Source organism: Varanus komodoensis, unplaced genomic scaffold (genome assembly GCF_004798865.1).
Source record: "Varanus komodoensis strain SLA01 unplaced genomic scaffold, ASM479886v1 scaffold9, whole genome shotgun sequence".
Lineage (NCBI taxonomy): Eukaryota > Metazoa > Chordata > Lepidosauria > Squamata > Varanidae > Varanus > Varanus komodoensis.
In genome coordinates this window covers 22,408,079-22,424,641 of record NW_025336598.1, presented here as the reverse complement: position 1 = coordinate 22,424,641, position 16,563 = coordinate 22,408,079, and the positions used below count along the sequence as shown (strand labels likewise).

General features: G+C 39.7%; 1 protein-coding gene across 2 annotated transcripts; it reads left to right on the top strand.

Annotated features, from left to right (window-relative positions):
* The first annotated feature begins 8 nt into the window (after positions 1–8).
* On the top strand, positions 9–15,951 carry COMMD8 (COMM domain containing 8). Of its 2 annotated transcripts, none has more exons than XM_044418226.1 (6): positions 9–15; positions 2,828–2,879; positions 6,591–6,746; positions 9,815–9,967; positions 11,950–12,105; positions 14,222–15,951. In XM_044418226.1, the coding sequence occupies exons 2-6, from the start codon at positions 2,838–2,840 to the stop codon at positions 14,240–14,242; spliced, it is 528 nt and encodes a 175-aa protein (XP_044274161.1). In that variant the 5' UTR covers positions 9–15; positions 2,828–2,837; the 3' UTR covers positions 14,243–15,951. The 2 variants fall into 2 exon arrangements, with proteins under 2 accessions (XP_044274161.1, XP_044274162.1); XM_044418227.1 differs by lacking the exon at positions 9–15 and adding an exon at positions 6,055–6,191 and having other exon boundaries at positions 2,839–2,879.
* The last annotated feature ends 612 nt before the right edge of the window (positions 15,952–16,563 follow it).

The following is a 16,563-nucleotide window of genomic DNA, read 5'->3' as shown; positions in this document are numbered from 1 at the left end:
ATCTTTGTGTTTGCGGTAACTTTGATACTCTGACATTAGGTTTCTCTTCCCCCTGCACCTCTTACTGCTTTTTGACCCTCTCTCTCTCAGAAGCCCCACTGAGTTCTATGACATTTCCAGACCTCTATTAGGATTTTTAGGATTTAGTGGAAGGATCATGTTTGTGTGTGTCTGAAGACCCAAGCATTGCTCCATTCCCCATCTTCTAGCTCTTCTTTCCATTGAACTTTGGCAGGGATGAGGGCGCCCCATTTTGTCCATGTGACTAGAAATCCCTGCACTTTGTTCTGCTTGTTCTGCTCAGCTTTACTCCACATACTTTTCAGCCAATCTCATGCACTTTGAAAAAGAATGCCTCCTGGCTATTCCATCTATCAGGGTTCCCTATTTGCATGCATGCCAGGGTGCATTGGAAATTGTTGGGATCATACCAGCTTTGTTGTTCTCTGGCGAATCTTAGTGCAGATGCTCACACCATTTCACAGAGTACAACCCAGGAGAAATGTACTGGTATTCTTCCTGGTAGATTGTGTCCTATGAATCAGGTTTGTCAGTCTACCACTTGGCTGCCTTTAATGGTAACCCTCAAAATCCACTGCCTGGGGCCACTGCCTATTATTATTACTGTAATATACATGAAGCTTCCCACTGCAAAAAAACAGTTTTGAAGAGATTTCATACACAAATATGAAAATTCATAATTGATACAGCCAAAGACAAATGGGATTATTTCTGACTAGATTACAAAGTGTATCATTCAGGCGTGACACTAGCCACTTGCGCAACCTTAGTAACTTCCACTCTAGCACCATCTCTACTAATACAGATTAGAATCCCTAACAAGATTCTCTTGCAATTTGTTTCCACTGCACCGTTTAGCTTCTCCCCGCTTTCCATCAGCTCCCATGTTTGTATTCTTTCTAAACTACTTCAGACTTCTGGAAAAGAGGTCTATAAAAACATATCCCATAATGCATTTGATATACTTTAGGATGCCCAAAGACTCCTTGTTTGTTTTTTAATCCTGATTGGAAAACAATAGATTACTGCAAGGTATATCACTTGAGGAATCTGAGAAGAGTACCGTTCAATTAAAGCTCCTTTTATTTCCGTAGTGAAAGTTAAGAGCATTCTTAAATACAGTACTTCCTACTGAAACAATGAGACCCAAAGGCCTTTACACTAGTTTTCACACAGTTTGATTGCAGTAGATGCTTCTGAAAAATGTCTGGAAACTGGTGTGGAACGCTGCTGTGACATTTCAAACCAGAATTGCTGGGGAATGATCAGAATTGTAGCTTTTTCTGCCTAAACTTATATAGGATTGTGTGCTAAATGGATCAGGATGCTTGAAGTACTGTTTTGCACATTGTTGCAAAAGCAACACTGGACTGTAAAAAATGGTCTATGTGAAAGGGGATGGTATATCAGTCAGGAAATATATGTGATACGAGATCATTCAAAAATCATTTTGAAGCACACAGACATATGCATCAGTTCTTTTTCAGATTGCTCATTCAGCTCTTAGGTAAAATCAGGACTCAGTGTCAGCTTCTGTGCTGAAATTCTAACTCATTTACACTGTTGGTTTGCAGGCAAGGACTGTTTTTTTTTTAATATGTTAATTACTGTACACTAAATACCAGTTCTATGTATCATTCCCAGGTGATATACAACACATTTCCATGTCATATTTCTTAAAACATTTATCCTGCTTATACTGGATAAATTTACCATTATGCTGGTAAAATGAGAATTTTCAGCCCTATCTGCAAATAACCTGTCTTTTCTTGTAGAATTTTAATTGCTCTTTATTTTCTTCATTACTGTGCATTCCTCTTCTTCAGGGTTCTTGTGTAACTACTACTCAATCTCTTCTTTGGACTCATCTGTTTCATTCCAGCTGTGAGGCTTCAGCAAGGGGCGGCATAGAAATGTTATAATAATAATGATGATGATGATGATGATGATGATGATGATGATGATGTATTACTGTCTTATATGTTAAGGTTTTAATTTTTGTGAAGCACAGAGCTGTTCGGCTGTTGGGTGGTACAGAAATGTAACAAGCAAATAGTGCGCTCTCCTATACACAGAGTCTTCTGAAACTGATTACCAGCACTGTTTTAAAAAGAATGAAATCAATTTATATTTGACCTGATTTGAAGCTCATTCCGTTGACGACATAAAATATTAATCACAGCAGAGAAGAACCTGACAGCGTGCTCATTTCACTTGCAGAGATCCATCATTAAAATTCAAAGGAAACTTTGTTAATACCTTGAAAAGAGCAGCATTAGGCCTTTTGGCAGCAGGATTGACACTGGTACAGTGGCGGATCTATCTGGAAACCCGGATTAGTGTTTTATTACATTATAATGTCTGTGCTGTCATCGCATGGAGAGTCCTGCAGTACCACACCACTTTTGCTTTTGCAGCAACGAACTAACACGACTACTGCTCTGAAAATAAAATAGTATCTTTACGAGCAAACCTCGTGCAGCAAAAAGAAACGGCCATTGCCTCGGGAACTGCCCTAGCACAGCAGCGCGTGCATCCCACTAGCCTGGGTCAACTGCTGCCAGTCCTGGCGGAAAAAGCGCGACTCGGGGCCGCGCGTGCGCTCTACTTCCTTGTCTTGACAGGGAGGCGGGAGGAAGACGCAGAGACGGAAGCGGCCGCCGTTGGGTGCTATAGCAAGGCGGATAGGCCAAGATTGGGTCACGTGGCCCCTGGCCGGGCGAGTGGGTAGCGGATTCGCGCTCGCTCTCTGTGTGTGGGTGCGCGCGCGCAATTGCCCAGGGGTGCGGGGGGTGGGGAGGGAGAGGTGGAACACGATGAAGCGGCTGGAGAAGTTGCCGGCCGAGGAAACGCTGAAGGTGAGCGCGAGGCGGGGGCGGGGGCTGCCTGCGCGCGCGCGCGTAGAGCGTGAGTGGGGCGGGGGGAGCGGCGGATCGCAGCCATTGCTCTGGGCCAAAGGCACTTTCCTTTTTTCCGCGGCGGACTTTGCGGGAGCGCAGGGCGGAAGGCCTCTTCTCTCCCCGGGGTCCTTGAGAGAGAGAGGAGTGACTGTGGTACCGTCACTGCCCCCGCCACGAACTGGGCCTCCTCCGCGCTCCTGGCATCGGGCCCGCGGCCGGTCAGAGGTCTCTGAGGCCGCCGAAGCAGGGCCCACAAGTGACGGCCATCCTCTCTTGTGTGAACCCGACGCCTGGAAATAGACGAGGGGCTCAGCTTCTGCATCACGGAGTTATCTTTAGTTCTCCTGGGTCGCCCTGCCTGGAATGTCTTTATTCAGAAAAATCAGAAAACTTGTGTGTGCTTTTTGAGTTATACCAAAATTAAATGTCTGCTTTTTCCATTTAAACAAAAATCAAGGTCTTCTGTTACAAAAACTAAACAAAAAGCACCTTCAGGGTCTTTTTATCTCACTGATTGTGATCAAAGCTCAGACAATGATATATCAATGAAAATGGTGCAGAAATAATTATAACTGTTTAAAAGGCCAAAGAGAGTTAGATGTCTTGTTGAAGTCTTTAAAGAAAAGGCTGCCTAAACTAGTGGCCCTGGCAGGGTCCATGAATAAATCTTGCATTGTGTGAATACTACAATTGCTCCCAAGTAAGTGTGTATGAGATTGTAGCAGTAATTTCTGAAATACTAATACCAATAGCTATTACACTAACCTGTTTTGTTCCTGAATGTGTGACCAATCAGTTATGTTGGTTAATTCAGGCTGCAGTGCTATGCATAGTCTCCTGGAACTGAGCTGCAGTGAATCTAGTAGATTTTCCTTCTGAGAAAACATGTGAAGCATTGTGCTGTCCACAGTTCTGTACTGTGTGAGAAAAAGTCAGTTTTTGTGTTCTCCATGCAGTAATGTTACAAGCCTGTCGTGCCTTCCCGAGTGGGTTTCCTATTCTTTTATCACTTGCCACAAGTTATGCAAGAGAAAATAAATTGCTGTTTACAGTGAAGTTTGTTGCTGCAAAGTGTTTAATCTTATGTTGTTCTAAAGTCTACTTAGTATTCAAAGTATTTTTTCTGCTTTTCTTCCTCCACTTCACTTAAACTGCTGTTTACCTCACAGGGGAAAATAGGTCCCTGGGTGGTGTATGTGTGTTTTCCACCTGGGGAAGGAAAGGTTGAAACATCCCATCTTGCAGAACTGAACCCCACATTTAGAACTCCTCCCAATATCTGCTCTTAACTTTTATGCAATAACTTTTCCTGGAATCAAAAGTGACACAATAGAGGCTGTTGCATTTTGGGCTGATGAAGAGAAGGTAGGACTCACTAGAGAAGACAATAATGTTAGGAATAGTCGAAGACATAAGATGAAGACCAAAAATGAAATGGATTGCTTCCATAATGGAAGCCACAGCCTTTGAGCTTAAAAAAGCTGAGCTGGGCATTTTGGAGGGCATAGGGTCACCATAAGTCAGAGACAGCTTGGTATCACATAATAACAATTGCTTACATTGACATTAGTTTGTAAGTTCTATGAGGTTACATTCAAACTTGGTTTTGCATCAACAATGTGGAATTCTTTTATTGAGAAGCTTCTGCATTCACCAAGCAAATGTCTGTGTGCATTCTACTCCTGTGTTTCCCTTTCCTTGACACTGATTTATGCCACAGCTCTTTGTCAGTCAACATGTAGTACTCTGTGGCGCTGCTGCAACTTGAATAATGGAAAGGCCTTAATACAGAGTTGACTGTGCTGGCTAGAACTCATGGTAGTTGCAGTCGGCCAACATCTGGAAAACCATCCTTCATTCCTGCTCATGAAGAGGGGAACATTCTTGTATACCCTTGCTGTACTGGTACTTCAGGTTAACAGACATGCTTGTTCTGTGGACAAGTCTTATTTTGTTCAGTAATGATACTTGAATTATTCTGTACTATTTCGTTGCTGAACTTGTTCAAGCTTTAGGAGATCCATGAAGTGTTTTCTTAAATTGGTCTTTTAAGACTTAGCTGAAGTCTTATGAGGCCCTTCATGGGAGTGTAAATAAGCATTAACTAAGCTATGTTTTGTATACAGTAACAACTGAATAGTTAAGTTCTGTCACAAAGCCTTTGCTACAGTCATTCTTGAAGTGGTAGACCCTTCCTATACTGCTGAAGACTCCAAGCTGAGCTTTGTGTTAGTATTACATCAGTTTTTGAACATTGGTCTGGGGGAGACCTAGTACATGGCCTCTTTCCATTTTTCAGGCAATATAAGAATTGTTGCATTAAAAGGTGCTGTTGCATATTACTTGTGTTTCCCTCCTCCTAAAAATAGGAACTCTTTCCCCTTTTTACTGTCTCAGTTACACATATAAAGTACAGAATTAGTTAGCGAAAATGGAAGGAACAGCTTTGGAGTGTATAGTCTAGTAGTTGAAGCTGTAAAATTTCTGAAGCCAAACACATGTGGACTCTGTCAGAACCTAAAAGGGAAACCTGATAGAAGCTGCACTGAGCTTTCTAAAATAATAGGATACAAATAGCATCACTAAAGGATATCTAACAGCTTTCCTTTCCAAGATAAATAATGAAACAGTATGCATATATAATATGATATTTACTTTTCTTGTAAAAGCTTTTACTTTTTGGTTGAAATGTACTTACAATCTTAGATCATTATACAACAGACCTTGTGGATAAATAGGCATTCGTTATGTTGGATGCAGGTAGTAGGAGGACTGGTACTTGGGTGCTGGTGTAGTAATGCTTTAGCACGTGTACTTTATGCCAGCATCAGTCTTTCCTTCTCTGCTTGTTAAATCTAATTCTCTTTTGTCCATTAAATGCTTTCTCTAGATAGATTTGTGTTACTGATGCTTTTTCTCCTTTAAACTTCTGTATCCTTTGCAACTCCTGTCAGGCCTTAAATCAGTGATTTCATAGTACACATGTAGTGTGTTATGGGAGAGCTGCTTGTTGTCTGGGGGGGAAAAAATGAAACAAAGTATATGAAACCGAAACACCTACTAACAGAATCTGCCTGCTATACTTTTGTATGACTGTATTTTGCTTTTCCTTCTCCTACTTGGCCTTTGCTAGAAGACAATACTTCATTGTGTCTGCAGTGAGTCTGATTGGCTCAGAAAAAAACACAATTTTACAGACAAATAGCACCTTGTATTTTTGTGCCACCTGTTGACACCTAAAAAGATTGGGATTGTGCTGCCACACCACAGGTGAGCTCTGAGATGATTCTGCTCTATCTCTACGTTAAGGGTGGTTGTGATTGTTCAGTCAATAACTTCAGCGGAATTGACTGCCCTTGCAGGAATCAAAAAGACATTTCCAGAATCCTACAGGACACTTTTATTATCTTTAATTTCTGCACAAAGTTTGAATGTGACTAACCAGCTAGTTGAAAATTATTCATTATTAAATTCCAAGGTAAATATGCCATAATCCTGATTGGTGTTTGTAATTACAATTTTGCCGCATATAACATTTGTAACCATACAGCATTCTGTCATGGATTTATTTTGTATTAAATACAGAGTGACCCATTTATTGTTGGAAGTGCCTGGAGCTGATGGAACATATTATCCTGTTAAAGTCTTGTATCCATTATTTTTTTCCAGTTCTTTCACAAAGTAGTTGATGGCATGTGTGGCCGGGCATACCCTCGATATCAAGATTATAACACTATCTGGAATGTGACAGACTGGATGGAGGTTCTAGAACAAACGGTGGCATATTTCAAAAGTACAGTTGGCAAAGATCTTTCGGATGAACAGGTATACTTATTTATTTAGCTTCAGCTATACCATCCATTAGCTGAAGCTCTCTGGACAGTTTCCAGTGCTTCCTAAACAGGACCATGATACAATAAAACATTATAAAATTTTCTGTAATTCAAATGTAAAAACTGTTGATTTTTATAAAACAGTTCACAACTACAACAGCAGAATAGACCTGTTAGAAAGCAATAACCATTAGGTAGCTTTAGACATCCTTAAATGCTTCTTCACAGAGCACTGTCTTAATCTAGCATTGAAAGGATGACAAAGTTACTGCCAGTTGAGCCTTGATGGGGGAAATGATTCCAAAATCGAGGAGTCAACACTGAAAAGAACTTCTTGTTTCTGGCTTCTAAGCCTCTCTTGGAGGTGACACTCAGAAGACCTCCAATATTGATTGTAGTGTACAGATTATGATTTGGAGAGGCATTCACATGTCACCATTCCAAACCAACTAGGCTCAAAACCAGCATCTTGACTTGGATTCAGAAGCATATAGGCAGCGAATGAACACAGGCCAGAATTGGTGTTATATATTCAGACCTTCTGGTCGCAGTTCTTACCTATCTGTCCAAGCTGCACCTTCTGAACAGTCTTCAAGGACAGACACATATTAGAGGGCCTTGCAGTAATCTAGACATTACCAGAGTGTAGATTACTGAAACCAAGCTGTTTCTGACCGATTGGGATGTAACTGTGCCACCAACAGAAGTTGAAGGAGGGCATTTCATGCCAGTGAAACCACCTAGGCCTCAAGCCACAAAGATGTACCCACAAGGATGCCCAGGCTGTGAATCTGGTTCTTCAAGGGGTGCAACCTCATCCAGCGCAGGAAGATTACCTTTATACTGTCAGAGGAACGACTCATTAACAGCATTTTTGTCTTGTCTGGATTGAGCTTCATTTTTAGCCCTGATCCAGTTCATTGCCATAACCAGGCATCAGCTTAGAAATCCACACCCTCACTTGATGGAAATGAAGTAGTAGTGTTGTGTGTTATCAGCATACTGATAGCAAAACACTCGAGATTTCATGTAGCTGTTAAATAGCATGTGGGACAAAATTGATTCTTGAGGATCCCTCTGGTGGAGATTCCCAAGGGCTAAGCAGTATTCCCCAAGCATCACCCTATGAAGCCAGCCTTTGAGGGACATATGAGTATCTGTTAATCAGATGTAACTATAAAAAGAAATTCTTCGATGTGTTATTCTAGGCCAAAATGTATGAATGTGAAGAAAAATTTATCAGGAAAGTTATAAGCATGCATTGATTGCAAGATTAGTCGAGTTAAATTCAATATGTAACTTTGAATTTAATTATAAATTAATATTTTAGTCAGTTTGCATAACAGCTGCAGCCACAGTGGGCTGTTATGTTTGTAAGCAGCCATTTGATTATTCAGCTCCTAATGAGGGATTGCTGTTGTTTGTTGTTATCTGCATTTGGGCAGCAGGGGTTGTTTAAGGGTTAAACAATCTTCAGATAACCCATGGTCTATTGTAAAGTTTTTGAAAGTTGTGTAAGGCTGCAGTGATCATATAAACCAGGCTAGATTCTTCTATACATTTTAATACATATTGTTTAATTAAATGTATAATTTGGGATAGCATTCAATTTTAAAAGTCTTTTATTTCCAGACATATTGATATGAGAATCTATAACACACCAAGTTGTTTGAATGGTCTGTACTGTTCTTCTGTATGTCTACTTCATTTTCATTCTTCAAAAAATTAGTTACTTGTCTAAATCTTAACAGATTTTGTAGAACATATCTCCCTTTAGCAGTGAACATAGTGGTGAGTGCCAGGACCAGTGGAACCAAAAGCAGAGAGGGGAAGCAAACTTCCGGCAGATGTTCCTTCTCTGGTTTATAGGTATTGGCCAAACCAGTTTTCTCTTTGGTATGATGGGATGCAGTTTCTTCCTGGAAGGCAAGGGATGCAGTGCCTGTTTAGAACTTTGGCTGTACTTGAAACATTTCCAAACCACTTTTCAGTATAAAAATTGAAAGATTTGCTAAGGACAATTAGGTATAAAAACAGGAAACAATGCAATAATATCTTCTTACTCATTTTTCTGCTCTCTATGAATTTAAAGTCACAATTTTGAGAGTCCTGTACAGGTTTTCTGAGTCTGACTGGAGCCATCCCATGGTGAGGAGTGCTCCTTCCTGCCTGGTCCCGCTCCACTATTGCATTTCTTTGCTTTCTGCTCATGGAGTGTTACTGCCTGAGGAGGAGAGCCTCCTCTCTGCTTGGAGATTTTCCTCATGAGCAAGAAAATCTGCAATCTGACTTGTGTGGAGAGCTCCCTGTATAAGCTCTGTTCTTTGGATAGGCACCCTCCAGAAAGAAAGCTACACATGCAATGGTGAAGGACTAGAATGCTCTCTTTCCCTGCACATGTGCCCTTTTCAGATGCAAATGTTCTGACCAGGAAAGAACATTGAGCCAATCCAGTTAGTGAGTAAAACATAAGCTTAATGTTCTCCAGATTTCAAATCAGATTTTTTTTTTAAGTGCTCGACTTGCTTTAAACCATGGCTTTAATTGTTCAGCCAGAAACCATGCACACATCCACAGTTATGCAATTGGAGGACTTATAGTCCCCAGAGGATCATTGAACAGACGAGTGGGATTCAGTATAGACATTTGCAGCCAAACCATGCAGCTGTACAGCTCTCCCTGCTGGAGATGCTGGGTTGTGCTAGGTGATGCTGGATGTCATGCCATTCCTGGGCTTTTTTTTTTTTTTTTACGTGCACAGCTTGGGTGCATCTCTCTGGTACTTTCTTGCACAGTAGATTTACTGTACAATGCTAAGTAATGTTTTGGAGCTCACAGCACTGCACATAAAAGTTACTTTTTAGTATTGGAGAAGTAGGAGCAGCTCTGTGGTGAGGCAGGACATGTGTAAGATGCAAGATTGGAAGATCATAGTTTTAGTGACTCCTTGGAATTATGGCAGAAGTGGCATCTGGTTATCTTTGTGTCCACTGAATTCCTCTGCTTCTGTATGCAACAGATATCTTTAAAATCTAAATAATTATGGTCTCTCTTTTGTAGGCCATTGAGCCACTGAGTGAGCTGAATTCTGACTCTCAAAGAGCAGCTATGACTTGCTTGAAAGGCAGGAGACATGATATCAGGAATGCCTTACTTGAAAGAACAAACGCCATCTGTTCATCACAGCTCCTGGATTTTGACTGGCAGCTAAAGGTTAGACCACGATTGTTATTTTCAGTTCTATAGGAACAGTAAGACATGCAGAGTCCTGCCTGGGAATGTAGGCTGTGGTGGAGCCAACTTAAGATGGATATACAAGGAGATCTAAAGCAAAGCTCAATGAGAAGAACCTGAGGAAAGTTACTTTTTCTACTTTACACACTAAAAGCAGTATATGCTTTTTGTTTAAATTGGTAATTGGCAATTAAATTGGACTAGGGTCATATTGTTTGCCTCTATCAAAATGACTGGGTGCTATGAAAGATTCTAGATTGGGACAATTTCAGTTCTGGATGCAGATGGAATACAGCCAGAGATGGGTGGTGGGAGAGTATAAGCTATGTGTCTCTAGAACTTTTAGAAACATAGAAACAGTGCAAACCAGAAGGGGTCTCCCAGGAGATCTAGTCTGACCCCTGGCTCCAGCTGGCTCCACTCATGACATGTCTACCATGTGCATGTCCAGCCTATCCTTAAACACCCTCGGTGATGGGGCTTCAACCACCTCCCATGGAAGCCCATTCCATACCCTTGGGATCCTAACCCTCAGGAAGTACTTCCTGGCATCCACCTTGAATCTTGGTTTCTGAGGTTTGCTCTATTGGAACACATCCTGCCCTCCACTTCTGTGTGGCACTTCCTCACATACTTGTATGTTGCTAACAGGTCCCCTCTGAGTCTTCTCTTCTCAAGACTGAAAAGACCCAGCTCCCTCAGTTTCTCCTCATATAGGAAGGAAAAATTAAACAGGCAGTTACAGGGAACCTTTAATACATTATTTCAAGCAAAATAATGAAGTACTAATTGTATCTGCTCAATTCAGTACTGAAGTAGGAGTCTCTTTTAGGGTAGAGTCCCACCAACTTTCCAGAATATAACAGTGCACAACAAGTTGACACAGCAGGAGGGAGACCACTCAGCTGTCATTCCTCACTCCTTTTATCTCCCAGCCCTGAACATTCAGGCCCATTCTACCACTTTCTCTCATGCTGGAATGAAGGGGACACTTTTTCACAAGAACCCAGTTATATTCCAATTAGTGGAACTTTAGTTATGGGCACCAGAGCTATCCAGCCAGCCTAAAACTAACACATTTACAGGTAATGAATCACAATATGGTCCCCAGGCCCAGTGTCCTTAATGTTAGCATTAAGGATATCTCAAGCAGTACTCAAGTTGGTTCATTCTGCAGTATGGAGATATCCTTTGCTAAATACTGTACACTATGAAATAATAGTGTACAGTATCTAGCAAAGGATCCACAAAGCATTCAGGTCTCATCTACTGGCATGATCATGATCCTGTGCCTGAGAAACAGGAAGACTGTGAAGGGCCATAGGTGGAAAGTGGATTGAATATATACATAATGCAACTGGTACTTCATAGTACAGTCTTTCTTAACCTGGTGCCCACCTGGTGTTTGGGAAAATGTCTCCCGAGATTCCTGGGTATTGGCCTTTCTAGCTGGAGCTGATGCAAATTCAAGTGCAAAACATCTAGAAAGGAGCACACTGGAGAAAGCGTGTCATAGTATCTCCTCACTGTCCTGAACTGGGGCTTATAGTATATATATATTGCACAGTACAATCTGCTGATATTAAAGGAAAAATGTACTAATGCCTCATGCAGTTCTGCTTGGGTTAAATATGGAACCTCCAGTACTTTCATAAAATCTGTGCAAAAGCTTGAAAGCTAAATTTGTTATTGTAGTTCTGTCACATTAATGAGAATAGCACAACCAGTAGTTTGCAGAACAGCTGGCCATAATGTGAAATGTTTGCTCAAAAGAGTAATTACTCTTGTAATGTCCTTTGCTGAGATGATTGCTGTACTATTGCTGATTTTTTTTCCTGGACTAGCTTTCTGTCTTTGCAGAGGTCATAGGCATTCTTAATTTTTCTGTAACTTTAAACTTTATAGTGAAAGTAAGCAAACCTTTCAGCTGCCTTATGATTTTGTTTTATTCTCTTGTACAGCTTGCTCTCTCGAGCGATAAGCTATCCATGCTGCAAATGCCACTTTTAAACCTTGATCTGGATTTGACAGAGAATGGTGACATCAAGTTGTTCTCCATAGAAATGAATAAAGAAGAATTACAAAACCTAATAAATGCATTGGAAGCAGCTAATAAGGTGTGTGTCGCATTAGAAATAGAAATCTGAAATTGACTGAATGGACAAGTCTAGGGGCTATAAAGATGTAAGTTAATCCTTGTGATAGGCCCACATGGCATTGATCTGAGGGTCTATAGGTACTAAGGATTCCTATTCAGTCCTATTCTATACATACAGTACAGTTGTTTTAAATGCATAATATTGGATATTGCATGACATCTTTGCTGTTTTCATAACATTGAGAATGTCATATAAGGTATCCTGGAATGATTTCCTTCATATTAGAAACATTATTGAACATTCCCAAGAGAAGTCTTCCTGAACCTGGTACTTTCCAGATGTTTTGGATGACAACTCTGAGCATTCCTGCCTATTAAGGACTGCTGGCTGCAGCAGATGAGAGTTGAAATTGGAAACATCTGGGGGACACCAAGTTTGAAAAGAAGGATCTAGAGAGTAGTACTACTACCTACTTTGGCAGTCGGAGGGGAAATATGCATGTTTGATTGGGGTTTAGCATTCCAGGGAAGCCTGTTCACTTTATTTTTTTTTACATTATCAGCCACTTCTTACATCAGCAAGCAATATAACTTTTACATGTCTTTAATTTTGAGCTTCAGCAATGTTGCTTTAGAATGGCATTCGTTTTTCTGGGAATTGCACACATTCGTTTTAATAAAGCCTTGTTAGCATCAGAGAAGAGGGCCGCCATTTCTGGTTGATCTGATGACTGAGCAGGGCAAGTCTTGGGCACCAGTTCTGCCAAGCTATGTAGATCAGCTGTCGGAGAAATGTGTATGCTAGATCTACCCCATGTTTCTCAGCAAATAGGCTTGGTGTCAAATCAGTGTCTCTTCCTGCAGCAGAAACCCTCAATTCTTTCACTGACTCCTTTGAAAGGTACAGTTAAAATACCATATGTGTGTGATCTCAGCTGGCAGACCTGTCCTAGGCTGTGTTGCACAATAGATTCCGGTATCTTCCCAACAGGGGTGGTTATTACTACAATGCATGAAAAAACAAATTTCTGAGGAGCTGCATGGAGCACACTCAGCACAAAGTCTTATACTAAGAGAAAGATATTGAAAAGGACTTGAGCCTTCTGAAGGAGCTACAAATGGCAGGTTCTGTTAAAGCTATACATGAATAAATCCCTCTAGCCCTTAATAAATGTCACTGCTGCTATGATCAATTTCACAGCCCATCTGCATTTCCCTAAATAAGGGGATTACATCAGGAAACTGGATAACAATGTTACACAATGTTACAATGTCTAACACCCCTATTTCCCCTCCTGTAAAATAGAATAATGACACTGTGCAGTTTTGCTGGACTGGGGTCCCGCACAGTTCCACATTTTCTTAGTCACTTACCTGCCTCCTATGATATAATGATTTTTTCTGCATTCATTTCCAGGGGAATTTTATATGTTTATAAATACAGGAAAAAACATTATTCAAAAGATCTGGGATAGAAGGATCATGCATTTGTATTTTTCCTGCCTTTTTCTTATGCAAATTATGGTCCATTGTCAGCTTGGCTATGTTCTTGAATTTCTGTTTCTTTAATGAGACAGCAATTATTTCTTAAGAGGGAAGATATCCCAAAGGCTCAAAAGTGACACACCCACTATCTTGTCTAGATAGTGGGTGTGTCAACCATTGCTAGGATTTAATTCATTGGCTGAAAAGACTGAGAAATAGAAGCAGACTATTTTTTAATAAAATGAATTGGCAGAATAATGGTTGTACAATGTGTCTCCTATATCAGATTCAACAAGAGCCAGATACTTGCTTTTAAAAAAAGATGGCTGTATATCAAGATTAGGGTTCCTTTGAAGGTGGGGGGGGGCATACCATGAGCGGCCCTTGTTTAATTAGCGAGTTAATTAAATTTTTAAGAATAATTAATCTTACTAGTTGTCTCATGGGAGAAGGTTGGGACCTCACTTCTTAGTTGTATAAAAATTGGCTTTGCTTCAAATGAGAAAACAAGGGCAAGTATGGGTATGCTGTAAATTTTGCAATATTTCAGAATGTTTAGAAAGTTTATATAAAGCATTTTTTGAATTTGAGAACATACAGTTACTTATTTGTCATTTAGACATACTGTTTCCATTTTTTTTTCCTTGAAGGTTGTCCAGCAACTGAAGTGATTCCAATTATCTGTGATACCTCTCACTGATGGATAGACAGATATGTATTCTGCAAAACAACAGGAACTGAATAGCTGAGCTCAGGACATAAAAGGGGAACATGAACAACTTCAATCCCAAATTTACCAAGTGTCAGACTCTTGATTTGTGCTAGACCAAAATAAATAGTAAGGAACATTGTGACTTCATTTGTGGGCATGTCAAAAAGAGCATTGTTTTGTCAGACTGTTAGCCGCACTTACGAGAAGTTGTGCTACTGTGTTAAATTATTTATCAGCGATCCTGACAACTTTGTCTTCTTATGTTTCTAGCAAAGCAGCAAACAATTACCTTAAATAATCTGGTGCAAACATTCCTTTTCTGATTGCTTGGGATGTATATAAGAAGATCAGTTCTATAAAATCATTTTCATACTAAAAGCAAAATATTCTCTTACGTTTCTACACTGCATAGGAAAGATAGTTTGTTGTCCAGATCAATCTCTATTCTTAAATGCAGTAAAAGATGCCCACAGTTATGCATGACAGATTGAACACAGCTCTGAGGTACTCTGAGATTTGAGTAGACTTTTGAGTCCAGAATGGTCTTTACATATGAGGAACTAGGAGAATTCATAAGCAAATATGGAAAACTTATCAGAAATTGATAATGTGGGTAAATACAGCTGAACTGCATTTCTTCAAAGCTCAAGGCTGCAATCCTGAAATCAACAGAATCTAAGTGCCTGTTTATGTCACTGATAACCTATAAGGGCATTTCAACACCACCTTGTAAGCATTCCACCTAACTCAAGCTTGTGATGTGTAAGCGAAATAAATATTTAAGGCTGGACTGTGTAGTTTAGTTGACATCAGGTGTGAATCTTCTAAAATCTTAAGTGATACTAGTCCATGAAAACAAACAATAGATTCCTTAAGAGTCCGTATTGTAACTGTCCCCGAGTCTGTCTAACCCTTTAAAGAAAGTTTGTGAAGGAGAACTTCCAAAGCATTTGCTGTTCTTTTTAAAGCTATGATGTTCTTGTCCTTTAGTTGGAACTATGGCTAAAAAAGAGTCCACCTGTTATGGTTTAAACTACCAGAAGGGCTTCTGGGATCTGACTAGACTAGGGCACCTGAATCCTGTGGAAGACACTGCAGTGCTGGCTAGTTGACAGCGCTGTTCACAAATTTATGGTTAGGGCACCTTTTTGTTGATAGCATGACTTAATGACTTTTTTGTGTTAGTGTAGACATAAAATGTTGAACATTTAAATTAGGGATCTAACACTGCTCAGCTTGCTAGAAGTGTAGGAAAGGAGTTGTAAGAAAAATGAGATGGAAATATGGGTATAATCAGAGGATTTTGAACTGTTTTAGTGGAAGGTAAGAATGCTGGGGCCCTCATTTTTGTTTTGTAAACTTGCCAATCTGCAAAGCCACCTCAATTTCATCTTTTTCTTTTTTTCTTTGGTGTTGTGGTCACATAGCTTGTCTTTTATTATCATACCTTTAATCTTGAGGATTGGCACTACATATGAACATTGACAAAGTTGTAAAGTTGTATTGACATTGTCAAAAACCTTTCCCTTCATATAAAGAAGGGATTTGGTTGTAGTTAAATTAAAAGATTATTATGTTAACATGTGTTGCTGTATTAGTACCTAAATCTCAATGTTTTTCAAGTGCTTAAAATGTTTGCACAATTGACTGATAAAATGTGAGAAGAAATGTTGCAATATTTATTTCTGTGAGTCTTAATTGTCAGATGAAATACTCTTATAAAAAAACTGCATAGTAAACACATCCTTTTAATGTAAGGTTGGGCAGACAATTTAGAAACAAATATATAACACTTTGTAACAAATATTGGAGGCTTTGTATAAATTTAGAACTTGAATAGCTTCATTGTGTACAAAGCAAGTCCATACAGTGGAAAGCTATTTTAAAAAGATTTATTTGGTTACTAGGAATACATCAACTAACAGAAGTTACATTTATTACACATCTAGAAGTTATGAAAAATGGTTTGATGATAAAGTTAGACAATGCTACTTTTTCTTTTGTATCTTCTTGGTTTTTACCTAAATGTTACTGCAGCATTTAACAGGAAAGTAGAAATTAAATACTGAGTGTGAAAAACAAAGACACCAATAGTTGCTGGGAAACAGAAATAATTAACATTTCTCTGAGTATTATGTTTCCAAGCTGATGGCATTGCTTCCTAAAATATGCAGTGACTAAAATCAAAATATAGAAAAATAAAAGATGGAAGCCAGAGCGGAGGGGAAAAAAAGATGAAACTAGGAATGTTGAAGCACATACCAGAAGATAAGTATGACA